A 25,434-nucleotide genomic window follows, 5' to 3' on the forward strand; every position below is an offset into this window, starting at 1 on the left:
ACGATTTATGCCTGGAAAGACAGCCACGAGTTAGATTGAGAAGAGCCTGGAATTGGGACTTTATTCTGTAGGTACTGGGTGGTTCTTCACACATGCCAATAAGAAAATTTGGCATTTAAAAAGACTGATCTGGCAGTGACTTTGAAAGCCCTGAACTATATTTGGTGGGTTGGTTGTGCAAATTGTAAGGAAGGCTTGGTTTGAACGTTTGTGAAGGTAGATTCAACACGATCTGGAACTTGATTTGATGAGGAAGGTCTCAAAGACGCTGCTGAGGTTTGAACCTCCTTGACTAGGAGGCTTGTGTACGATTTCACCACTCAGTGAATGTAAGGAAGGAAGTATTTTAAAGTAGTGTTTGGTTTTAGATCTGGAATCCAACTTCCTACCCAAAGTTGGCATCTTCGGTACATATGCATCAGATAGTTTTGCTTAAATATATGGCAACCATTTTAATTTTGTCGAAAGGAAGAGGTCTGGGGCTCGTGGAAGAGAAATGGAGATTGGGGTCCGCCAAGCCGCAGAGAAGACAGACTGTTCAGCTCACTTATTTTTATTAAGCATCATTATACAGAAAGCGCCACACAAAAAAACTAAGATGACCAGTAGTCCCTGTCCTTAAAAAGTTTAAAATCTGGATGGAATCTACAGGGGATCCCAGTAAGAGTAAATGGCAAGCCCTCAAATCCACAAACCACAGATCAGCCAATTTGTACTCTTCCTGTTGGAGCAGCTGAAGGCCTCCGGCTGAAGAAGAGTGAAAATTAGTAGGATACTAAATTGGAAATGATAAATCTCTTCCTGCAGGGTGTGGATCTGGGAAACTCTTTTCAGTAGTGTACGCCAGACTGCCCAAACTCGCGCTAGAACAGCTCTCAGGAAGTGCAGTGCTAGAGCCACCAGAGAGCTATAAATTTATCCCGTTAACTTCCAAGTGCGCGGCTTAGGGCAGGCGAGGCTCCAAGGCCCGCCCACAGAGGCCAGCACCTCGCTCTGATTGGACAAGTTCATTTCCTCGTCTTCCTCCGTGGGACTACTTCAGCCATCGATCACACTGCTTGTTCCACCCCCTACCAGGCCTTTGCTCCACCCCTTTTCAGTGATGTAACACCTGGCTCTCTTTCGCGCCCCAGCCCTCAAGCTCTCCACCAGTCGCTTCAGTTCCTCATTGGCCAGTAGAGAGGGGAGGGAAGGATGGGCACAGTCTATTTTGTTCTCTAAACTCCCTCCTCTAGTTTCCCGGTTTTCTCATAGGCTGTCAGGAGCGCAATTATAGCCTGGAGCTGTCGCGCAGGCGTGCAAAGCTGATCGCTGGTGGAGGCGCACCTCCCCTCAATCATTAGAGAGTTAGTTACACTGTTCTGACGTGAGAGTGGCACTCCGCTTGTCATCCTCACTAACGATTGGCTGTAGCCGAGGTCCGTCATACAACCACGCCCCATTCCTCTGCCTCACCTCCCAGTTTGATAGCCCTTGCAGGAGGCCAAGCTTCACCCCGTTGCTGCCGCTTAGCCCTGCGATTGGCTGAGGGAGCTGGCGTGCTTTCCCACCCCCTACTCCTTCCCGGGCCTCCGAGAGGCTGGCGGGACCCCGCGGAAGTTGTCAGTCAATCTCCTCCCTCCCCATCCCCCGCGCGGTCCCTCCCCCTGGCCGCGCGCCCTAGCGCGCGCGCGCACACGCACTCACACTCCCCCCTTGCCTCTACCCAGCACCTTCTCAAGTTGTAGCGGTCGCCCGCCAGGGGTTCTCTGTGGGCTGCGGAAGGGCGCGTGGGGGAGGGGGTTCGGACTGCTCGGCGCTTCGAGGAGCGAGTGTGTGTGCGCGCCCAGGGCCGGGGCGGCGGTTCACCGCCCCGGGAGATGAGGGGTCGGCGCTGACAGGGAAGAGCGGACACCGCGGCGGTGGCGACAGCGGCTCGGAGGGGACCCGCGATGGCAGCGCCTCGGGAGGAGGCTCCAGGCAGGGCGGGCTGCGCTAGCTGCGGCCACTGAGGTGCTGGCGGGCCGGCCGGCTGGCGACCCAGGCTGCAGGGACGAGAGGCGCGTTCGACGTCCGCACCCCAGCGTCCTCGCCTCAGTTGTCTAAACTTCGGGCTCCCGTCCACCAGCCCTCCGAACTCGGAGTCAACAACTTCTTCACCCCCCCTCTACCCCCGCCCTCGCCTCCGTCAGCCCCGGGAGCTCGCCGCGCGTCGGGGACCAGGAACCTCCGGCACTGAGATGTGGCCGTGAGGCGTCGGTGGGCGGCGAGGAGAAGCTCGGCGGCGCCCGGGAGCGGGAGGGCAGTGCGGCCGGGGGAACGGGGCGGAGGGGCGCGAGCTCTCGGCGCCTCTCCCCCGCCTCCTCCTCCTGCTGCTGCCCGTTCCGTGCAAGCAGCAGCCGGAGCTGCCAAGCACCAGGGCCGTGGTGATGTCGTCGTCGTCGCCGCCGCCGGCGGGGGCTGCCAGCGCCGCCATCTCGGCCTCGGAGAAAGTGGACGGCTTCACCCGGAAATCGGTGCGCAAAGCGCAGAGGCAGAAGCGCTCGCAGGGCTCGTCGCAGTTCCGCAGCCAGGGCAGCCAGCCGGAGCTGCACCCCTTGCCCCAGCTCAAAGGTAACCTCCGAGGGCGCAGCCCGGGGAGGAACGTGGGGGCTCGCCTCCGCGCCGCCAGAGTCATTTCTTTCTGGGGGTTTCTTCTGCCCAGCTGGGGCTCGGAGTGTGTGAGTCGCGTTCCCCATGCTTCCTTGGCGTCCTCCCACCCCCTTTGATTCAAACAGGTTTGCTGTTAAGAGCCTTGCTTTTCTCACTTCTGGGTTCACCTCAGCTCTTCCGGTCTTGGAGGAGGTCGGCACCCCTCCCCACCTGCGCGCTCTTTTACCTGCCCTTGCGACTGGAGCTCTCCTCTTGCGGCCCGAGGGGTAGAGTGCTTCACTCTTCTTCCCCGAGCCTTGCCCGTCCCCATCTTGCTTTAACAACCTGTCTTACGTTCCGACCTTCCCTTTCTGAGACCTGCCTCCTCTTTTCGACCACTCTTAGCCAATCCTTTACTTTTCCAATTATAAAGTGCCTGTACGCACTCTCTCCCTAACTTTCCTTCCCATTGATGGTTCCTAAGAGTCTTACAGACCGGGAATCCTAATGCACACACCGGTTAGGAGTTACCTGGCCTTTAGATAGGAGTTAGGAGTTACCTGGCCTTTAGATAGAAAAAGCCTAAAAAATCTGACCAGTGTAGTGTCTTACTTACTGGGTCATTAGATTTAAATGTTCCCTTTAGCCCAAAGAATAGAAAAACTTAAAATACTTTATCGTCTTAGAAGATACACACGGTAAACTTGGAGAGGTGTTAAGGGATAGATAGTGTCGCTTTGCAATGGAATGGGAACTTAGTTCGCCAAGCAGTGATTCCAGGGACTTTGTAGGTTTGTACAGTAATTCAGATTGGTATCCGTGTCAATGCCTTGCAGGAGAACTTGGCACTCCTTTTGGCTCACTGCTTTTTCCCACTAGGTTTAGAGGATTAAAAAAAGAAAGAAAGAAAGAAAGAAATTGGTTCCTGGTGTTCTAGTTTATTCTTTGTGGATTACTACCTTTTAATTTTATAATTTTAATGTCTTTGCTTTTTATGAGATAGGCAATATCATGGAACAAGATGATAATGGTACTAAACATTCGAAATTTCTTTTCGACAAAAGAAACCTGATAGAAATCTAGATCATCTGTTTTGCAAGGCCAGGAAATGAAAAGTTCATACTGAAATAGATAAATGTTCAGCAGGTTTTTCTATCAGTTTGAAAAAGCTCCAGCATCCCCTTTAAGGCCAGTCTGGTTCTGATTTGTCTTTGGGCCTATGAATCCAGCCTTAGTTTGGCTAAGAGTCTAAAGAAAACCCCAGATCAAATCACAGTTGACCTGCAATAGCTCTGGAACCCCATTCAGATCCTACACTGCCCTGCCTCTTGGGGTGCTTCTAAATTAAAGACATCCCACAGCCAGAATCAAACTGACTTTTGAAAGAAGGTTTTATTTAAGATGTGTAGCCTGTGGTACTGCATTTATCATTTGCTATTTAGCATACAAAAATTGTGAAAATTTACATAGCATAGTCAATGGTAGACCACAATGGTAGTAGGCATTGCCAAGACTAATACTTGAGTGATGTCATAGCTATAAAAGAATATCATCTTACCTATTAGGACATTGAACTACTATTCATGAATTTAAAATTTTAAACTTAACTAAAACATATTTTTACCTTTTTAATTTTTTTTCATTAAATTGGCAAATTGTTTTTGCAGTTTGAAGGTTTGGTGCTAGTGTTTTTCTTTCATGTTTCTTTAATTTGCTTTTTAGTAAGATGTTCCTTATATTGTCTTTTTTAATATAATATTTACTTATATTTAATAAAAATAATTGAATATTAGATATATGGTTGCTTCAAGCCAGGAGATGCAGTTTTAATATATTTTGTTTTTAAAAGCCTAGCAAAAATATGCAGAGTCAGTATTCATCCAGGTTTCACGGTGTATAGTTCAACAAGTTGAAGGTGTCATTGAATGTTTTATTTATAGTATTTTGCTCACTAGTAGAGAAAAAAATAAAATTGGAACTATAGTTTTATTCTATGTGTTTTACATGAAAATATAGTATTCTTTATAAGCAAAGTTACGTATTCAGGATAAATTTATGTAAATTTAATTGAAGAATAAGATTCTTACTTAGATTACCCACTAGGAAAAACTACTTGTACCCCAGATGCCAAAATGCTTGAAAAGTGGTTTTTTAAAAATTCAGTTGCTTCATTTGGTACTTTGGCAGTGTCTTTGATACCACAACGTTGAGTGCTTTTTCTGTCAGTAGTAGTTTTTTCCATTTGTGGCCTTAACAAAAACCAGTGGAAAGCCCTGTAATACATGTATGAAAGAGAATTTTTCTTCCTGCTCTGAAATATAATCTTGCTGTGGAGTGATTCAATGTCTGTGGCCATCCAAAATCTTTTAAGTGTTTATGCCAACCTGCTTACGTTACACTTTGTCCACATGAATCTAAACTGGAAAGGTGCCAGCTATTTTCCTTAAAGCATGCTATGGGTAAAGAGTAACAAAATAATCCCACTTTTTAATCTATAAGAAGTTATTCGTGTGAAATAATTTAGTAAGTGGGTTGCAGGATTTTAATGGTGAAAATGTTCAGAGAAAATTCTGTTTTATTACAGAAAGTATTTAAAAAACAAGCCTTGTTAAAAGGATGTTTTAAAAATGAGAAACTGTTATGTGGGTCATCAAACTTAACTGCCTTATATTTTATAGCTTAAAAATTTTTTTTTTCCAAAATACTTGAAATTTCTTATGTTAATTCTGTAAGTTCCTCTGAGAACTAGGTATTAGAAAATAAAGGTAGGAACATTCTGTCAATCATTTTTTTCTGTATTTAAATTTTCATTAGTATAGTACTTAATTTTTCTACCTTAAACTTTTCCTCTGGTAACCAACAGTTAGGAGACTTTTAACTTAAAAAAAAAATCAGTTAATTGGAAGCTTTTCAGTCTGTTTAACCTTTTTTGTGTAAGTCTCTAGAAGGATTGGTTTGGTAAAATAGTAGATGCCATACAGTTATATAGCATTTACAAATTATTTTACACTTTTATTTATATTTTTAAATTATAAAAACAGTATTGCTCATAATAAGTGAAATAGTCCAAAGTTGTGTAACATCTAATCCCCGATAGCCCTTGCTTTTTCACACCTAAGGTAATATTGTGACAATCCGTAGCTCAATGTATTTTTACAAAAATTATATTTCATTGTGTTATCCCAGCAACTCTGTGCAAGACCAGTATTATTCGCAGATGAGAAAGCTGAGGCTTAAACAGCTTAGTTTCAGGCCTGTGATTACTTATCTGGATGGTGTTGCACCTGACACCGGTACCCAGGTTAAATGATTTCAGTATTTTTGCTGTTATCCTGCTTTGTGAAATTTGAGCAGTATCATAGAGTTGGGTCATTGGGGTCAGCCCTGGGTCAAAGGTAAAATTTTAATCTTTCTGAGTTGCTTTCCTTATCTCTAAAATGGGGATAATACCTTCTATCTCCCCAGGATTTGGGGGATTAAGTGAAATAATGTAATTAGTACCTAAAAATAGGCAAAGAATGTTAGTTCCCATTCTGTTTGATATTTGAAAATCCAGATCAAAGGTATTTTCTAAATGAAGGATTCACATAAATAGTAAACTTTGCTAGTGTACTTAATGTATAATTTGTTTATAATCAGTTTTCACATATGATTTATGTGAAATGAGGTGAAGCTGTAACATCAGCATAAGTGTGGATGTGGAAATAGGGTAGAGTGACTATTTAAAATATTGAAAGTTGTAGTTAGAAGTTTTTTATCAAGCAGAGAAATTGAATTAGCCAGTAGAATTGTATAGATGTGCATTTCTTATGGGAGACAGCCAGTAAATGGCAAAGAACAGAATGAAACTGGCTTTGAGATTGAAGTCCCCTTCAGATGAGGTAAAGAACTTACCAAGTTTCCTCAGTTTCTTGGTTGGTATATTCTTAGAACCTGGGTCCCACTGGAGGTATTGAGTCCAGTAACAGTGGTGCTCATTTGAAGTGCTTTGCTTACCTATAGGGAAAAAAAAATTTTGTTTTTCTTGATGTATGTGGTCTTTTAGGGTATCTGGAACAAGAACAACGACACGATTTGAAATTTCATAACTAACTTAACTTTTTTGTGCTGGTGAGGGACACTACTGACTGAACTTTTAAGGTTTATAGATTTTTTTCAAAATTAATTTCATTCCATCTAAACCCAAAACCCGTTTTAGTAATTGGGGTGGCAATAAAGGAGAGTTGAAATTCATCTGAATAAGTTAAAAATGTTTGTTTACAAAGGGATATAACATTTTACCTATTTTAGGACTGTCTTCTGGAAGTAATATTATATTTCTTCTGGTAGACTTACTTTTAAATTTTTAAAAACTTTTTAAGGATATACTTCTAGAGAAATTAATATAGTGTCTGTTGCTGGCCTTCACATGAAGGAAAAACTTCCATTTAAGTCTAATTTAACATCTTCAGAATTCCTATTTAGGGTCAAATTTCTTTTTCCCCCAATGTTGTTACCTCCTCTGATTCTTAATTGAATTTTGGATCCTTTTATGAAGTGCCTGTAAAGTGAGAATCCAGTAAAATGTATTTAAGTAAAATAGTGTGATCACTGGGATAGAGTACCATCCTGTAAATAGTACACGTAAACTGTCTTCCTGTATCATTGATGAGTCACAGTTGGTTTGGGCTAGTTGTTTAACCCCTTTGACCTTCAGTTTAATCATTTTTACTTGTAAGAATAATATTTTCCCCTGCTAAAATCACAAAAATGAATTAGTCTTTAATGAGGTATTGCCTCTCTTTGGATGACAAAGACAGGTTTATCAACAAAAATCATACATTTGGGAAATAATAGATTGTGTGTTTTTACAATTTTAACTTTTTAAATTGTAAAAAGCTGGGGATATAAACTACCTTATTTTAATTTTATGTGTTTAGCAGTGTTCTCAACCCTGGCTGTGCACTTAGAGAGTTTTAAAAAACATCAGTGCCTGGGTCCTACCCTCAAGTGATTCTAAATAAATTGGTCTAAGGTAGGATGCAGGCATTTGTATTTTTGAAAGCTCCCAGGATGATTCTGATATGCAGCCAGGGTTGAGAATTACTGGTTTGGCATTATCTGTCTATTGATTTAATTCATTAATTGAGACTTTGTCCTTTTCTCTGGATACTTGCGGCTCATTACCCAGCCTATTAACATTTCCTGCCCTCATTTCACCTCGTGCTATTTACTTTTCACTCTCTTAACTTTGCTGCCCCCTATGGCTAATCAGCTACTTTCCTGAAGGGGATAGTGCTCTTGGATTCTGGAGTTTTAGGTGTGATGAGTTGATTCTATTGGATTTTACTGTAGTTATCATAATTAAAAACCAGCTATTATCCTTTGATACAAGGTGGTCACGTGTTTTTTTTTCTCTCTGTGATTTTCAGAGCTGTGGCTGAGCTGTCAAGTAAAAATGAGAACATATGATAGCAGTTTGCCTAGTTTTAATCTCATCATTCAGGGTAGCATGATAATCCCAACCAATTTGGAATGTAAAGCTGATATTTGCTGTATGTTCACAGCATTGTTCTGCCTCTTGAAGATTTAGAACTAATATTACTAGTGTATATGTTGACTATTAGATGTTGAACAGATGAGATATTGTTGATCATAACTGTTCTTGGTCATGCCTTATATTTATTTAGCGCCAAGTAATGTTTTTCTTGTGGTTGCTTTGGCAGCACATAATACTAAAACTGAAACTATTGAAGATTAGCATGATTCCTGCCCAAGGGTGACACACAGATTTGTGAAGTATTCCAGATTTTTGCAGAATAAACAGGGCATTTTAGAAAGAAAAAGAAAAAGGAAAAAGAAATGTTTTTCATCAGAGTGTTTTTACATCTATCATCTTAATCTTGACCACAGTTTTTTACTGAAGGTAGGGCAGCAAGGACCTGGGGCCACTTATATTCCATAACTCTCTTTTGTCTTTGGCCTTTCTGCTAACCAGTTTGAATGATACCTGTATTTGTTGATTTGTTGTGCTGAGTCAGTGTCAGTTATGATGTGATGTTCTCCCTCCAGAATGAGATGGTAAAATTTTTGTGAAAGCAGAAGTTATCTGTGTTTTCATATCCTATTATAGTACCAAATACGGTGTTCTGTGCATAATAAGTGTGGTCATGTAGGCGGAGTCACTGTTTTGATTAAGAAATTACCTGTTGGCCCTCCCTCTACACACATCCCCCGTTATTGATTATGCTTCCTTCAGTGGTGTTCTGTGCTATCTACCAGCAGATGGGTTCTCTTCTGTTTTGTGTTTTGTTTTAATATATTTGTGCGTAAATCTGATTCAAAGTTATGAATTTTGGGTTTTCAGTACCATGATAATAAATAGTAAATGTAGGTTTGAAACAAAGGATTGTTTGCTGCTGTATTTGTGCTTTGCCAGTGACTGGTTTAAGTGACGTGTAACATTATTGATAGATTTATTTCTAGGAAAAGTATTGTGTAAGGTCTGTGTGGAAAAGTAATACTGGGTTGACTTCCAGATGTGGACAACTATGTAAATATCGGGTAAACTGAAATAACTAGTTTCCAGTAATTTCTAAATTTGAGGCTCAGTCTTTATTTATAAGGATGTCCTTGAAGGAGATGAAAGGAACAGATTTTAAATATATAATTACTTTCAGTGCATTATTATGTGATAGGGAACCTAAATGCTTTACTGAAAGAGTTTTACATGACAGGCTAGGTTTATGTGAAATAAGCTCTGCTTGTCTGGGCAGGATATTCACTAATGAGCAGTTTCAAACCACTTTTTATATATATTTTTGAACTTTTCCTTGAAGGAATTTGTTTATGTGGTTTTTTCGTGTAATGGTGAATTTTAGAAATCCTGCAATTTTGATCAGATTTCTTAAAGAAATCTATTAGGATTTTTTTTTTTTGTAGTTTGCCACATATGATAGGTTCACATAAAATTCAGAGAACCTATTTCTAACTTGGATACTGAAGGCAAGGGATTTCTTGGGAACTCACTCCTCCTACTGGAATGGTGATGCTAATTGCATTTACTGTAACATTATTGTGATGTTATATCTAGTTGAGCCTTCCAGTGCTGAATGGGACCTCAGAAGTCATTCTGGTTTAGCTTTCATTGGGAATGAGTTTCACTCTTGTTCTAAATAAACAGCTATCTTGTCATTTCATCAGAAAAGCTTTCTTTAAGGTAGGGAGAAGAAGTACAGGGTTTTTAAGCTGTTAGATACTCTCTCAGATTTTGCTTAGTGAGGAAACTGCATAAACGATAGTTAAAAAGATGTTAGGTGTATGAAACTAGAATTTTTTAATGACTGGGCTTAACTTGTAGTACAGGATAATAAAATATTAAATATAGCTTTAAAAATGATACATTTTCTCTTTTTAATTGGATTTGCCTTTGATTCACACTCATTGATAACGGATATTCTAGAATTATAGATGTTACCAGAAGATGATGATTATTTGAACTCATGGTTGATCCTGTGCCTCTAAATTGATCAAGTCAAAAGGATGAGACAGTTTTTGTCATAAGCTCTGAATTTTGATTTAGCAAAACTGGGTGTTTTTTTAAAACATAATTTTCCGAACAGACTTTTCTAAAGATAAACATCTGTTGAAGTCATAAGTAAAATAAAATATAATTTCTATAGGAATATATATTTGCTTTTTTTTTTTTTTTTGTGGTACGCGGGCCTCTCACTGTTGTGGCCTCTCCCGTTGCGGAGCACAGGGTCTGGACGTGCAGGCTCAGCAGCCATGGCTCACGGGCCCAGCTGCTCCGCGGCCTGCGGGATCCCCCCGGACGGGGGCACAAACCCGTGTCCCCTGCATCGGCAGGCGGACTCCCAACCACTGCGCCACCAGGGAAGCCCCTGCTTTTTTTTTTTAACTTGTACTACTGTTCTTCTTATAATTAGCCAGAGGAAGAAGATTTTGTTTGCCTGCTGTGAAACTAGATACATACTTTGCTTTCAAAGTCTAGTACAGAAATATTTTCCTCTTTGATGTTCATAGTGCTTAAATTTTAGGTGAACCATTGTAGAGATTAAAACTTTTACTCAGTAAAGTGAATAAAATGATGAATGCTTTTTCTTTCAAAATTAAATGTCTTTAGGGGCTTAGAGTCTGGTGGGATAAATATAGACATGTAAGCCGGTGGTTTCAATTAGAGACAAGTGCTGTGATAAGAGTAAGCAGTGAAAGCCTAGGGGGGTGTGTGAGGGACCCAACTCAGTTTTGAGGAGAGAGAGGAGAGAGATCAGGGAAAGCTTCCTGGAGAAGGTGACAGGTAAGCTGAGACCTGAACGGCCAGACGTGTTAGACCAAGACACATGGGTTCTAAGAGGTCCACCTAAAAGGACAGTATGGGCAACCCCAGAGGTAGGTGAGCATAGCGTATGTTGGGAACTGCCAGCAATATATGTGGCCGTGATAAAGAATATTATAATAGGGAACTGGCTAGAGAAGAGACTGAAGCGACAATTAGTGTCTAGGTAACAGCCTTGATGCCATGTCCTGCACTTATTCCTGACAGTTGTGTGAAGAGTATATTGGGAGATGAGAGTGAAGAATACTAGTTAATGCTGGCCCAGTAATCCAGGCAAGAGATGATGGTGGCCTTATCTAAGTGGGGATAGGTGGTATCACAGGGGGACTTGGTGAGAGGGAAAAATCAATGATGATACATTTCTAACTTGTGCAACTAGATGTATGGTAGCAATTTACTGAAAGGGAAAAAGAGTGGAAGATCTGATGTGGGAGAAGACAGGGACAGGTTGTCTGTGGGACAGGTTGAAGTGCCTGTGGAAATAGAAGTGAAGAGTCTAGTAGGAAATTAGATATTTGGGTCTGGAGCTAAGTAGAAAAATCTGTGCTAAAAATAAGAATTTAGGAGCTTTAGATTAAAGGTGGCATTTGAAGAGATGCAACTGCTTACTGAAAATGTATATAGAATGAGAAGAGGGCAAGGAATACCATCATTTAGATGATGATCAAAGAAGAAGGAGCAGCAGCTTGAGTGGAAGACAGGAGAGAGTAGAGACAAGGCAGTCAAGGGAAGAAAATATGTTTTTAATTGGGAGTGGGGTGAGGCTAGTAACAGTGAGAAGAACTGCTAACAAGTCAAATAAGAATGGAAATGTTTCCATGGGTTTGGTAGTCTTCAGGCAACATTTGTGACTCTAGAGGGGTTTCAGAGGATTGATAGACTTGAAACCAGACTTCTCTAAGGAGAAATGAGGAGTGAATGGAAATTGGGAAAGCCAAGTCAGTAAGTATGGACATCTCTTTCAGGAAGCTTGACAATTAAAACAAAAAAAATGTATCACTGGCTGCTGGGTGGAGAATGGATTGTAGCAGAACAAGATTTTTAGAAGGAGGATCAGTTAGGAGGTTGTTTTAATAGACTAGATGAGGCATGATGTGGCTAGGGCTAGGGTGGTAGCAGTAAAGATGGAGAGAAGAGATATATTCACAATATAACTTAGCTAGGACTTGTTGATGAATTGTTTGGGAGAGATGGACAGGCAAAGGTAGGAGCCAAAGATGTTTCCCAGGTGTTTTAGCTTGGACAGCTGCGTTGCATAGGTCTACCACCACTGAGAAGGAATACATTAGAAAAAGAACCAGATAAAGAGGGAAAATCCAGAGTTATATTTTAGAGATTTTAAGTTTGAGATGTCTTTTGGAAACCTAGGTATAAACATCAAATAGAATTTTGGATGTGTGAATCACAGAGTGCCCATTGGTAATTTCTATGATTTCTAAACATTCATTAAAAGATTTTCAACGGAGCTTCCCTGGTGGCGCAGTGGTTGAGAGTCCGCCTGCCGATGCAGGGGATACGGGTTCGTGCCCCGGTCCGGGAAGATCCCACATGCTGCGGAGCGGCTGGGCCCGTGAGCCATGGCCGCTGGGCCTGTGCGTCCGGAGCCTGTGCTCTGCAACGGGAGAGGCCACAACGGTGAGAGGCCCGCGTACCGCAAAAAAAAAAAAAAAGATTTTCAACGTTGTTTATTAGAAAATGTTCATAGTTTGGGATGCTGGCCACTTGGTCTTTTGGGCAAAATGGGATTATGTATTCCCCATTCAGTGGAATGTCATTGCGCAGTGGCAAGATGTCCTTGGTATATGTGTGAGGTAGATTACAAAATTTGTTGGGACAGGTTCATGAGTAGGGTTAGTTACTTAATTGGCTGTTTTCTGCCTTTAGACTATAAGTAAAGTGCTCCAGGACCTGAGATCCATATCTTCCTTCCCAGAATTTAGGCAGTCAGTACTTGGTTTAATATTTATTGAATGAAATAATGACGCAAATGCTATTAAATTCATTTAAAGAAAAACACCATTTTGTGTCATGCAGTAATTCACAAATTTATAATGATTTATAATTGAGTAATAGTTTACATACAGCCCCAAATTTAGCATTTTGTTGATGAAGAAACCAAAACAGGTAGGTTATATTCTTGTGCAAGTCATTTATAGCTTCATCTTCTCAATTGATTCGTCCTCTGTAATATGAAACCAAGATATGTATTGTCTGCACTAAAGCAAAATTAGCATGTTATTTTCTAACAGTGCAAAGGAGAAATATTTGTAGTTGAGAGCCTTACAAGAGAGATAATGATTTCTTTTAGGTCCTGGGCAGGTACTGAAAGTAGGTTTTTCTAAGACCCTGTAAAGCAGAGGATCTTTATTTTTTAAATTCTTCTGGTATAAAAATGCTTCATTGATCTTTGCAGGTCTCCCTTTTAGCACAATTCTTCCCTTTTTTAAAGTAATGTAAAGTTTTTCTGAAGAAGAAATTGGAGAACAGTTGTTTTATGAATGAGTACTGAGAAACAAGATGAAATGAACTTTTAATCACTCAGCACATTTGTGTCAGAGCTAGATTTATAATTTGGAGTCTCTGCTCACTTAAAGTTATAATGATATGTAATTAGCAGCTTTGAGGAATTATGGAATTATTATGGAATATCAAGACTGATTAGATTCTACTTATTTTTGCTTCTCTGTTCTATACACAAGCTATGTACACACAGTTTTTGAAAACTTTTTTTTTTTAAACTATGACCACATTAACATAGCACTGTCTTTCTGATCATTATTTCCCAATTCAAGGGAGGAAAATAAATTGGGGCAAGATAACTGAGACTTGGATATAAAAGTCAATTGGGCCAATTCATCTATCACTCTACTGATTTTATTCTCCTGAAAACTGAGAAAAACTGAAATTAGACAATATGTCATCTCTCTAAGTAGTTTTCTACATACATTTGTGACTAAATTTGAATCCAAAGTGGAAATAAAGTAGCAGATGTAACAATGAAATGCTTTTAAGGTGCATTTAATTTTCACAGTCATATTTCCTTCATAGGAAATTTCTATCATTCATGTAGGAGAGGTAAAAATAACCCAGGTTTTACTTAGCTACCAGATACCCAGGCACTGATTTTGGTATTTCATATATTTTGATAATTCTGTTTTTAATTTGAACCACCTGTATAAGCTTACACATAATCATATTTTGATATTTTGAGAACTTCTTTTTTTTAAAAAAAGATCTAGAAAAGTAGCTTCTCCTGTGGAATAGGAATGACTATTTTAGGATACAGTACTTGCTGTGAGTCATGAGTGAGTCTCAGTTTTCATGGTTTTCTAAAATAAAGTCATTTAAAGACTATGCAGTGAGAAATGTCATATTCTTAACTACCCTATTTCTTGTATAATGGCTTTATTAGTTTTGTAAAAACTTACAGACTCACTCTTAAAGACAAGTCAATAGAAAGTAAAAATCCCCAGGCAGAGGAAACTTCTAAAATTTTGAACATCTTCCTATATTTTCCCATTAGTGAGATCATATAATGTATGTTGTTCTATAACCCATTACTTTCACTTTAATAGAATACTATAAATAGCATGTTTCTGAAAGAAAAAAATTAAAATCTAGAATTGTTTCTGATTAAACTTTATTTTTGGAAATACTGAGTCAAATCATTTTAAACCTTGATTATGAAAATTCCTTATGTTAAAAGGAGAGGAAATAACTTCTAAGAGTACTGTTGTTTAATTTTGGGGAGATTATACATGGATCTCCTAGAAAATCTGATTAAAGAAATCCATCATCTCAGAAAATATCATATACAATATTTTGTATATAATTTCAGGGTCCTTGGATTTGCAGCACCACCGCCATGCTGAAGCCCGTCTCTGGTCAGATGGAGGAGGGAAGTGGGTGGGTTGGTTTGTGGCCCTTAGGCCCTGCCCTAGAGACTTGAACCACCTTGTTAAAGTAGGTAATCCTTTTCCTAACACAGTAGCAGGTGTTTCTTAGGAGTTGCAGGTAGAGTTAGCTGCAAGATGGAACCTCATCACAGCTATGGAAACCATCTATAAAGATCTGTTTTAAAACACTTCTTGTTCCCCAAGGGTCCCAAATGAAACAAAGATGCTTCTAAAAACCTTTATTTAATGAATAGATTTTATATTCAAATTGAATTAAACAGATGACACAATATTCCATTTATTCTTCTAGGAGACTGTTTTTCAGTATTCTGCTTCTCAAGGTTCTACATTCCAAGAAATCCATATAACATGCCCCACCAGCTCATCTTCATTTCTTGTTCTTATCTTCTTTAAAGTGTTTTTTTTTTTTTTGCGGTACGCGGGCCTCTCACCGTTGTGGCCTCTCCAGTTGCGGAGCACAGGCTCCGGACGCGCAGGCTCAGCGGCCATGGCTCACGGGCCCAGCCACTCTGCGGCATGTGGGATCTTCCCAGACCGGGGCACGAACCCGTGTCCCCTGCATCGGCAGGCGGACTCTCAACCACTGCGCCACCAGGGAAGCCCCTTTAAAGTGGTTTTGATAACAAGAGGAAACATAATTTTTTGAAATAAAAATTGAACAGTATATTTTAACCCTTTTGTAGTGTAGTAGTTGTGAATGTATTTGTATTTGAATGGTAATTGAGTAAAGCATGTAAATATTTATGCTTTTTAAAGTTTTAGATAGTATTCTAGGGGTTTTCTTAAAATGGTATATATTTGTATATTAGAATGCATTATCAAACTGGTAGGTTTCATGTATTCAAATTCCTAAGATGTGATATCTACAATTTTTCCCACCATTTTCAATCTTAATGAAATCATAGACCCTTACCTAAGTCATATGTAGTTACAATGCTGTGAATCATTTGTTAATAAACGTTTCCATTGTTACCTTATAAAAGCTTGATCCTCTGAAGTTTCAAATAAAAGCTGATTTTAGACTCTTAGTTATTAATGTTCTAGGGGTATTGCCAAAAAAAGCTGCATGTCCTATATTCTGTGCCAGTTTCTTAAATTAGAATCTTGGATTGCATCCTCAGCGTGTCACTGTAGTGGTATTGCTGGGTTGCTATGATACGGTGCTTGTTCTGTAATTTGTAGCACGAATCTTATATGAGAGCCTACTTTAGATTTCAAGTATGTGAGCAACAGTAATAGGGAATATGTTATCTTTTTTCTTTAAGGAAAATTATACCTATAAAACTTATTTCTGTTACAAATTATGATATCTAGTACTTCAAACTATTCTTAGATGTAATATAGAGGATTAACAATGAACAACTTGAAATAATTGGGTTATCCCTAAGAAGTTTAGTTTATCACATTGACTTTTATGAAAATGGACAAGAAATGGAAGGCTTTATGATAATGAATATTTTAAAATTTTAGTGTTCTTGATATTTGAGGTCTTGAGAGAACCGAATATAGACTAGATTTTCTGGTAAGATTCATTTGAGACAGTACCAGCAAAACTATATTACGAGGGAAAACTCAAAATTATCTTCCTGTACTGAAAATAATATTTTTTTATTCAATGAACTGTTATTAAAACCAATACTACATAGCCATGTTAATAAACTATTATTATTATCTCTTTTTAAAAAAATTTTATTGAAGTATAGTTGATTTACAAGGTTATGTTAATTTCCGCTGTACAGCAAAGTGAGTCAGTTATACATATATATATTCTTTTTCATTATGGGTTTTTTTTTTTTTTTGCGGTACACGGGCCTCTCACTGTTGTGGCCTCTCCTGTTGCGGAGCACAGGCTCCGGACACGCAGGCTCAGCGGCCATGGCTCACGGGCCCAGCCGCTCCGCTGCATGTGGGATCTTCCCAGACCGGGGCACAAACCCGTGTCCTCTGCACGGGCAGGCGGACTCTCAACCACTGCGCCACCAGGGAAGCCCCATTATGTTTTTTTTTTTTAACATCTTTATTGGAGTATAATTGCTTTACACTGGTGTGTTAGTTTCTGCTTTATAACAAAGTGAATCAGTTATACATATACATATGTCCCCATATCTCCTCCCTCTTGCATCTCCCTCCCTCCCACCCTCCCTATCCCACCCCTTTAGGTGGTCACAAAGCACCGGAGCGGATCTCCCTGTGCTATGCGGCTGCTTCCCACTAGCTAGCTAGCTATTTTATGTTTGGTAGTGTTTATATGTCCATGCCACTCTCTCACTTTGTCCCAACTTACCCTTCCCCCTCCCTGTATCCTCAAGTCCATTCTCTAGTAGGTCTGCATCTTTATTCCCATCTTGCCCCTAGGTTCTTCATGACCTTTTTTTTTTTTTTTTTTTGATTCCATATATATGTGTTAGCATACTGTATTTGTTTTTCTCTTTCTGACTTACTTCACTCTGTATGACAGACTCTAGGTCCATCCACCTCACTACAAATAACTGAGTTTCGTTCCTTTTTACGGCTGAGTAATATTCCATTGTATATATGTGCCACATCTTCTTTATCCATTCATCTGTTGATGGACACTTAGGTTGCTTCCATGTCCTGGCTATTGTAAATAGAGCTGCAATGAACATTTTGGTACATGACTTTTTTGAATTATGGTTTTCTTAGGGTATATGCCCAGTAGTGGGATTGCCGGGTCATATGGTAGTTCTATTTTTAGTTTTTTAAGGAATGTCCGTACTGTTCTCCATAGTGGCTGTATCAATATACATTCCCACCAACAGTGCAAGAGGGTTCCCTTTTCTCCACACCCTCTCCAGCATTTATTTGTAGATTTTTTGATGATGGCCGTTCTGATGGGTGTGAGACGATATCTCATTGTAGTTTTGATTTGCATTTCCCTAATGATTAATGATGTTGAGCATTCTTTCATGTGTCTGTTGGCAATCTGTCTATCTTCTTTGGAGAAATGTCTGTTTAGGTCTTCTGCCCATTTTTGGATTGGGTTGTTTGTTTTTTTAATGTTGGGCTGCATGAGCTGCTTGTAAATTTTGGAGATTAATCCTTTTTCAGTTGCTTCATATGCAAATATTTTCTCCCATTCTGAAGGTTGTCTTTTCATCTTGTTTATGGTTTTCTTTGCTGTGCAAAAGCTTTTAAGTTTCATTAGGTACGATTTGTTTATTTTTGTTTTTATTTCCATTTCTCTAGGAGGTGGGTCAAAAAGGATCTTGCTGTGATTTATGTCATAGAGTGTTCTGCCTGTGTTTTCCTCTAAGAGTTGTTTTTGGTTTTGTTTTTGCGGTATGCGGGCCTCTCACTGTTGTGGCCTCTCACTGTTGTGGCCTCTCCCGTTGCGGAGCACAGGCTCCGGACGTGCAGGCTCAGCGACCATGGCTCACAGGCCCAGGTGCTCCGCGGCATGTGGGATCTTCCCAGACCGGGGCACGAACCCATGTCCCCTGCATCGGCAGGCAGACTGTCAACCACTGCGCCACCAGGGAAGCCCTCCTCTAAGAGTTGGATGGTGTCTGGCCTTACATTTAGGTCTTTAATCCATTTTGACTTTATTTTTGTGTATGGTGTTAAGGAGTGTTCTAATTTCATTCTTTTACATGTAGCTGTCCAGTTTTCCCAGCACCGCTTATTGAAGAGGCTGTCTTTTCTCCACTGTATATTCTTGCCTCCTTTATCAAAGATAAGGTGACCATATGTGTGTGGGTTTCTCTCTGGGCTTTCTATCCTGTTCCATTGATCTACATTTCTGTTTTTGTGCCAGTACCATACTGTCTAGATTACTGTAGCTTTGTAGTATAGTCTGAAGCCAGGGAGCCTGATTCCTCCAGCTCCGTTTTTCTTTCTCAAGATTGCTTTGGCTATTTGGGGTCTTTTGTGTTTCCATACAAATTGTGAAATTTTTTGTTCTAGTTCTGTGAAAAATGCCAGTGGTAGTTTGATAGGGATTGCATTGAATCTGTAGATTGCCTTGGGTAGTAGAGTCATTTTCACAATGTTAATTCTTCCAACCCAAGAACATGGTATATCTCTCCATCTATTTGTATCATCTTTAGTTTCTTTCATCAGTGTCTTATAGTTTTCTGCATACAGGTCTTTTGTCTCCTTAGGTAGGTTTATTCCTAGATATTTTATTCTTTTTGTTGCAGTGGTAAATGGGAGTGTTTTCTTAATTTCACTTTCAGATTTCTCATCATTAGTGTATAGGAATGCACTAGGAAGGAAATGTCTTTCCTTCTGCTAACTTTGGGGTTTTTTTGGTTCTTCTTTCTCTAGTTGCTTTAGGTGTAAGTTTAGGTTGTTTATTTGAGATGTTTCTTTTTTCTTAAGATAGGATTGTGTAGTTATAAACTTCCCTCTTAGAACTGCTTTTCCTGCATCCCATAGGTTTTGGGTCGTCGTGTTTGCATTGTCATTTGTTTCTAGGTATTTTTTGATTTCCTCTTTGATTTCTTCATTGATCTCTTGGTTGTTAAGTAGTGTGTTTTTTAGCCTCCATGTCTTTGTAATTTCTTACAGGTTTCTTCCTGTAATTGATATCTAGTCTCATAGCATTGTGGTCGGAAAAGATACTTGATAAGATTTCAGTTTTCTTAAATTTACCAAGGCTTGATATGTGACCCAAGATATGATCTATCCTGGAGAATGTTCCATGAGCACTTGAGAAGAATGTGTATTCTGTTGTTTTTGTATGGAGTGTCCTATAAATATCAATTAAGTCCATCTTGTTTAATGTATCATTTAAAGCTTGTGTTTCCTTATTTATTTTCATTTTGGATAATCTGTCCATTGGTGAAATTGAGGTGTTAAAGTCCCCTACTATGATTGTGTTACTGTTGATTTCCCCTTTTATGGCTGTTAGTATTTGCCTTATGTATTGAGGTGCTCCTATGTTGGGCGCATAAATATTTACAATTGTTATATCTTCTTCTTGGATTGATCCCTTGATCATTATGTATTGTCTTTCTTTGTCTCTTGTCATAGTCTCTGTTTTAAAGTCTATTTTGTCTGATATGAGAATTGCTACTCCAGCTTTCTTTTGATTTCCATTTGCATGGAATATCTTTTTCCTTCCCCTCACTTTCAGTCTGTATATGTCCCTAGGTCTGAAGTGGTTCTCTTGTAGACAGCATATATACGGGTCTTGTTTTTGTATCCATTCAGCCAGTCTATGTCTTTTGGTTGGAGCATTTAATGCGTTTACATTTAAATAAATATCAATATGTCTGTTCCTATTACCTATTCCTTCTCTTGTGTTTCCTGCCTAGAGAAGTTCCTTTAGCATTTGTCGTAAAGCTGGTTTGGTGGTGCTGAATTCTCTTAGCTTTTGCTTGTCTGTAAAGGTTTTTATTTCTCCGTCAAATCTGAATGAGATCCTTGCTGGGTAGAGTAATCTTGCTTGTAGGTTTTTCTCCTTCATCACTTTAAATATGTCCTGCCATTCCCTTCTGGCTTTCAGAGTTTCTGCTGAAAGATCAGCTGTAAACCTTATGGGGATTCCCTTGTGTGTTATTTGTTGTTTTTCCCTTGCTGCTTTTAACGTTTGTTCTTTGTATTTAATTTTTGACAGTTTGATTAATATGTGTCTTGGCGTGTTTCTCTTTGGATTTATCCTATATGGGATTCTCTGTGCTTCCTGGACTTGATTAACTATTTCCTTTCCCATATTAGGGAAGTTTTCAACTATAACCTCTTCAAATATATTCTCAGTCCCTTTCTTTTTCTCTTCTTCTTCTGGGACCCCTATAATTCAAATGTTGGTACATTTAATGTTGTACCAGAGGTCTCTGAGACTGTCCTCAATTCTTTTCATTCTTTTTTCTTTATTCTGCTCTGCAGTAGTTATTTCCACTATTTTATCTTCCAGGTCACTTATCTGTTCTTCTGCCTAAGTTATTCTGCTATTGATCCCTTCTAGAGAATTTTTTTTTAATTTATTTTTTTGCAGTACACGGGCCTCTCACTGTTGTGGCCTCTCCCGTTGGAGAGCACAGGTTCCGGACACGCAGGCTCAGCGGCCATGGCTCACGGGCCCAGCCGCTCCGCGGCATGTGGGATCTTCCCAGACCAGGGCATGAACCCGTGTCCCCTGCATCGGCAGGCAGACTATCACCCACTGCGTCACCAGGAAAGCCCTTATAGAGAATATTTAATTTCATTTATTGTGTTGTTCATCACTGTTTGTTTGCTCTTTAGTTCTACTAGTTCCTTGTTAAACGTTTCTTGTATTTTCTCCATTCTATTTCGAAGATTTTGGATCATCTTCACCATCATTATTCTGAATCCTTTTTCAGGTAGACTGCCTATTTCCTCTTCACTTGTTAGGTCTGGTGGGTTTTTGCCTTGCTCCTTCATCTGCTGTGTGTTTCTCTGTCTTGTCACTTTGCTTAACTTACTGTGTTTGGGGTCTCCTTTTTGCAGGCTGCACGTTCGTAGTTCCCATTGTTTTTGGTGTCTATTCCCAGTGGCTAAGGTTGGTTCAGTGCATTGTGTAGGCTTCCTGGTGGAGGGGCCTAGTGCCTGTTTTCTGGCGGATGAGGCTGGATCTTGTCTTTCTGGTGGGCAGGTCCACGTCTGGTGGTGTGTTTTAGGGTGTCTGTGGCCTTATTATGGTTTTAGGCAGCCTCTGTGCTAATGGATGGGGTTTTTCCTGTCTTGCTAGTTGTTTGGCATAAGATGTCCAGCACTGTAGCTTGCTGGTTTTGAGTGGAGCTGGGTCTTGGCGTTGAGATGGAGATCTCTGGGAGATTTTCGCCGTTTGATATTACATGGAGCTGGGAGGTGTCTTGTGGACCAGTGTCCTAAACTTGGCTCTCCCGCCTCAGTGGCACAGCCCTGACGCCTGGCTGGAACACCAAGAACCTGTCCTCCACACGGCTCAGAATAAAAGGGAGAAAAGGAAGAAAGAAAGAAGATAAAATAAAGTAATTAAAATAAAAAATAATTATTAAGAAAAACATTTTTTTAAGTAATTAAAAAACCCCAAAACGGACAGACAGAATCTTAGGATAAATGGTAAAAGCAAAGCTATACAGACAGAATCACACACAGAAGCATACACATACACACTCACAAAAAGAGAAAAAGGGGAAAAAAAAATATATATCATTGCACCCAACGTCCACCTCCTCAATTTGGGGTGATTCGTTGTCTATTCAGGTATTCCAGGGTACATCAAGTTGATTGTGGAGATTTAATCTGCTGCTCCTGAGGCTGCTGAGAGAGATTTCCCTTTCTCTTATTTGTTTGCACAGCTCCCAGGGTTCAGCCTTGGATTTGGACCTACCTCTGCGAGTAGGTCGCCTGAGGGCATCTGTTCCCTCTCAGACAGGATGGGGTTAAAGGAGCAGCTGATTCGGGGGCTGTGGCTCACTCAGGCCAGGGGGAGGGAGGGGTACGGATGCGGGGCAGGCCTGCGGTGGCAGAGGCCGGCGTGATGTTGCACCAGCCCAAGGTGCGCCGTGTGTTCTCCTGGGGAAGTTGTCCCTGGATCCCGGGACCCTGCCAGTGGTGGGCGGCACAGGCTCCCGGGAGGGGAGGTGTGGAGCGGGACCTGTGCTCGCTCACAGGCTTCTTGGTGGCAGCAGCAGCAGCCTTAGCGTCTCATGCCCGTCTCTGGGGTCTGCGCTGATAGCCACGGCTTGCGCCCATCTCTGGAGCTCCTTTAGATGGCGCTCTTAATCCCCTCTCTTCGCGCACCAGGAAACAAAGAGGCAAGAAAATGTCTCTTGCCTCTTAGGCAGGTCCAGACTTTTCCCCGGACTCCCTCCCAGCTAGCTGTGGTGCACTAGCCCCCTTCAGGCTGTGTTCACGCAGCCAGCCCCAGTCCTCTCCCTGGGATCCGACCTTTGAAGCCCGAGCCTCAGCTCCCAGCTCCCGCCCGCCACGGCGGGTGAGCAGACAAGCCTCTCGGGCTGGTGAGTGCTGGTCGGCACCAATCCTCTGTGCGGGAATGTCTCCACTGTGCCCTCTGCACCACTGTTTCTGCGCTCTCCTCCGTGGCTCCAAAGCTTCCCCCACTCCACCACCCGCAGTCTCTGCCCACGAAGGGGCTTCCTAGTGTGTGGAAACCTTTCCTCCTTCACAGCTCCCTCCCCGAGGTGCAAGTCCCATCCCTGTTCTTTTGTCTCTGTTTTTTCTTTTTTCTTTTGCCCTACCCAGGTACCTAGGGAGTTTCTTGCCTTTTGGGAGGTCTGAGGTCTTCTGCCAGCATTCAGTGCGTGTTCTGTAGGAGTTGTTCCACATGTAGATGTATTTCTGATGTATATGTGGGGAGGAAGGTGATCTCCGCGTCTTACTCTTCTGCCATCTTGAAGCTCTCCTCCTCCATTATGGTTTATCACAGGATATTGACTATAGTTTCCTGTACTATACAATAGGACTTTGTTGTTTATCCATCCTATATATAATAGTTTGCGTCTGCTAATCCCAAACTCCCAATCCTTCCCTCCCCAACTCGTCCCTCCCTCTTGGCAAATACAAGTCAGTTCGCTATGTCTGTGAGTCTATTTCTGTTTTGTAGATATGTTCATTTGTGTCATAGTTTAGATTCTGCATACAAGTGATATCATACGGTATTTGTCTTTGTCTTTCTGACATGCTTTGCTTAGTATGATAATCTCTAGGTCCATCCATATTGCTGCAAATGGCATTATTTCATTCTTTTTTATGGTTGAGTAATATTCCATTGTATTATGTATATAATATATATATATGTTATATATATATATATATAAAACACATCTTCTTTATCCATTCATCTGCTAGTGGAGATTCAGGTTGTTTCCATGTCTTGGCTATTGTAAATAGTGCTTCTATGAACATTTATAGTTATGCCCAGGAGTGGGATTGCTGGATCATGTGGCATGTCTAGTTTTTTGAGGAGCCTCCATACTGTTTTCCATAGTGGCTTCACCAATTTACATTTCCAACAGTGTAAGAGGGTTCCCTTTTCTCCACACCTTCTCCAACATTTATTATTTGTAGACTTTTTAATGATGGCCATTCTGACCAGTGTGAGGTGGTACCTCACTGTAGTTTTGATTTGCATTTCTCTGAAAATTAGCGATATGCCTTTCGGCCATCTGTGTGTTGTGTTTGGAGAAATGTCTAGGTGTTCTGCCCATTTTTCAATTGGGTTGCTTTTTTGTTGTTGTTGTTATTGAATTGTAGGATCTGTTTGTTTATTTTGGAAATTAAGCCCTTGTCAGTTGCGTCATTTGCTAATATTTTTTCCCAGTCCATAGGTTGTCTTTTTGTTTATGGTTTCCTTTGCTGTGCAAAAGCTTATAAACTTGATTAGGTCCCATTTGTTTATTTTTGCTTTTATTTCTATTGCCTTGGGAGACTGACCTAAGAAAACATTGGTATGATTTATGTCAGAGACTGTTTTGCCTGTGTTATTATTATCTCTTATGTGATGGTTTTGAATTTTCATTTACATGTTCCGTGAAAATTTCTAATTTAGTATTATAAATTAGTATAGGCAGCATAAAGACAAAAACAAGGATATTCTAAGCATCCATTGTATATATTGTACATTTATGGTAGAATGAAGTTTATGTTATTTTTACGTGTATTTGATCTTTAAACTACAATTGATCTTTAAACTTTTACTCTCTTTCAATAATGTCTTAAGTATTTGATAGGAAAGTATTTTAGAGACCAGGACTGGACTAAATTTTTTAAACACCTTTATTTAGATATAATTTATGTACCATACAATTCACCATTTAAAGTGTACAATTCAGTGGGTTTTGGCATATTCACAGATATGTGCTACCATCACTACAGTCAATTTTAGAACATTTTCATCATCTCAAAAAGAAATGCCATACTCCTTAACTATTACCCCCACTATCCCCTCATCCCTCCCACCCCTACCCTAAGCAATCACTAATCTAATTCTGTTTCTATAGATTTCCCTATTCTAGACATTTTACAATAATGGAAGCCTATAATGTATGGTCTTTTGTGACTGCTTCTTTCCACTTAGCATAATGTTTTCAAAGCTTGTCACGTTGTAGTACATATCATTACCGCATTCCTTTTATGACCCATTAATACTCCATAGAATGGCTTTAACACCACATTTTATTTGTCCATTCATCAGTGGATGAACATTTATGTTTTTTCCTCCTTTTAGTTATTATGAATAATGCTATTATAAATATTTGTGTACAAGTTTTGGGGTAGACATATGTTTTCATTTCTCTAGGGTATACCTACACTTAGGAGTGGAATTGCTAGGTCATGTGGTAATTCTGTGTTTAATCACTTCATAAACTGCCTCACGGTTTTCTACTGCAGCCCCACTGTTTTACATTCTCACCAGCAGTGTATGAGGGTTCTGATCGTTCACATCATCACCAACACTGTTATTCTGACTTTTCGATTATAACCATCCTAATGGATATGAAGTTATATCTCTTTGTGGTTATGATTTGCATTTCTCTAATGATTATTGATGTCAAACATCTTTTAATGTGCTTATTGGCCATTTGTTATACCTTCTTTGGAAAAATGGCTCTTCAGATCCTTTACCCAATTTTTTTTTTT

General features: G+C 40.2%; 1 protein-coding gene and 1 pseudogene across 1 annotated transcript in view; both read left to right on the forward strand.

Annotated features, from left to right (window-relative positions):
* The first annotated feature begins 1,701 nt into the window (after positions 1-1,701).
* PPP2R5A (protein phosphatase 2 regulatory subunit B'alpha) overlaps positions 1,702-25,434 on the forward strand; it is a 91,886-nt gene continuing 68,153 nt past the window's right edge. The window contains exon 1 of the mRNA XM_019952544.3: positions 1,702-2,592. Coding sequence (XP_019808103.1) covers positions 2,409-2,592 — 184 coding nt within the window. The 5' untranslated portion in view covers positions 1,702-2,408. The remainder of the gene's footprint in view (positions 2,593-25,434) is intronic.
* LOC117309750 (U6 spliceosomal RNA) lies at positions 8,304-8,403 on the forward strand (annotated as a pseudogene).

The sequence above is a fragment of the Tursiops truncatus genome, chromosome 1 (assembly GCF_011762595.2).
Source record: "Tursiops truncatus isolate mTurTru1 chromosome 1, mTurTru1.mat.Y, whole genome shotgun sequence".
Lineage (NCBI taxonomy): Eukaryota > Metazoa > Chordata > Mammalia > Artiodactyla > Delphinidae > Tursiops > Tursiops truncatus.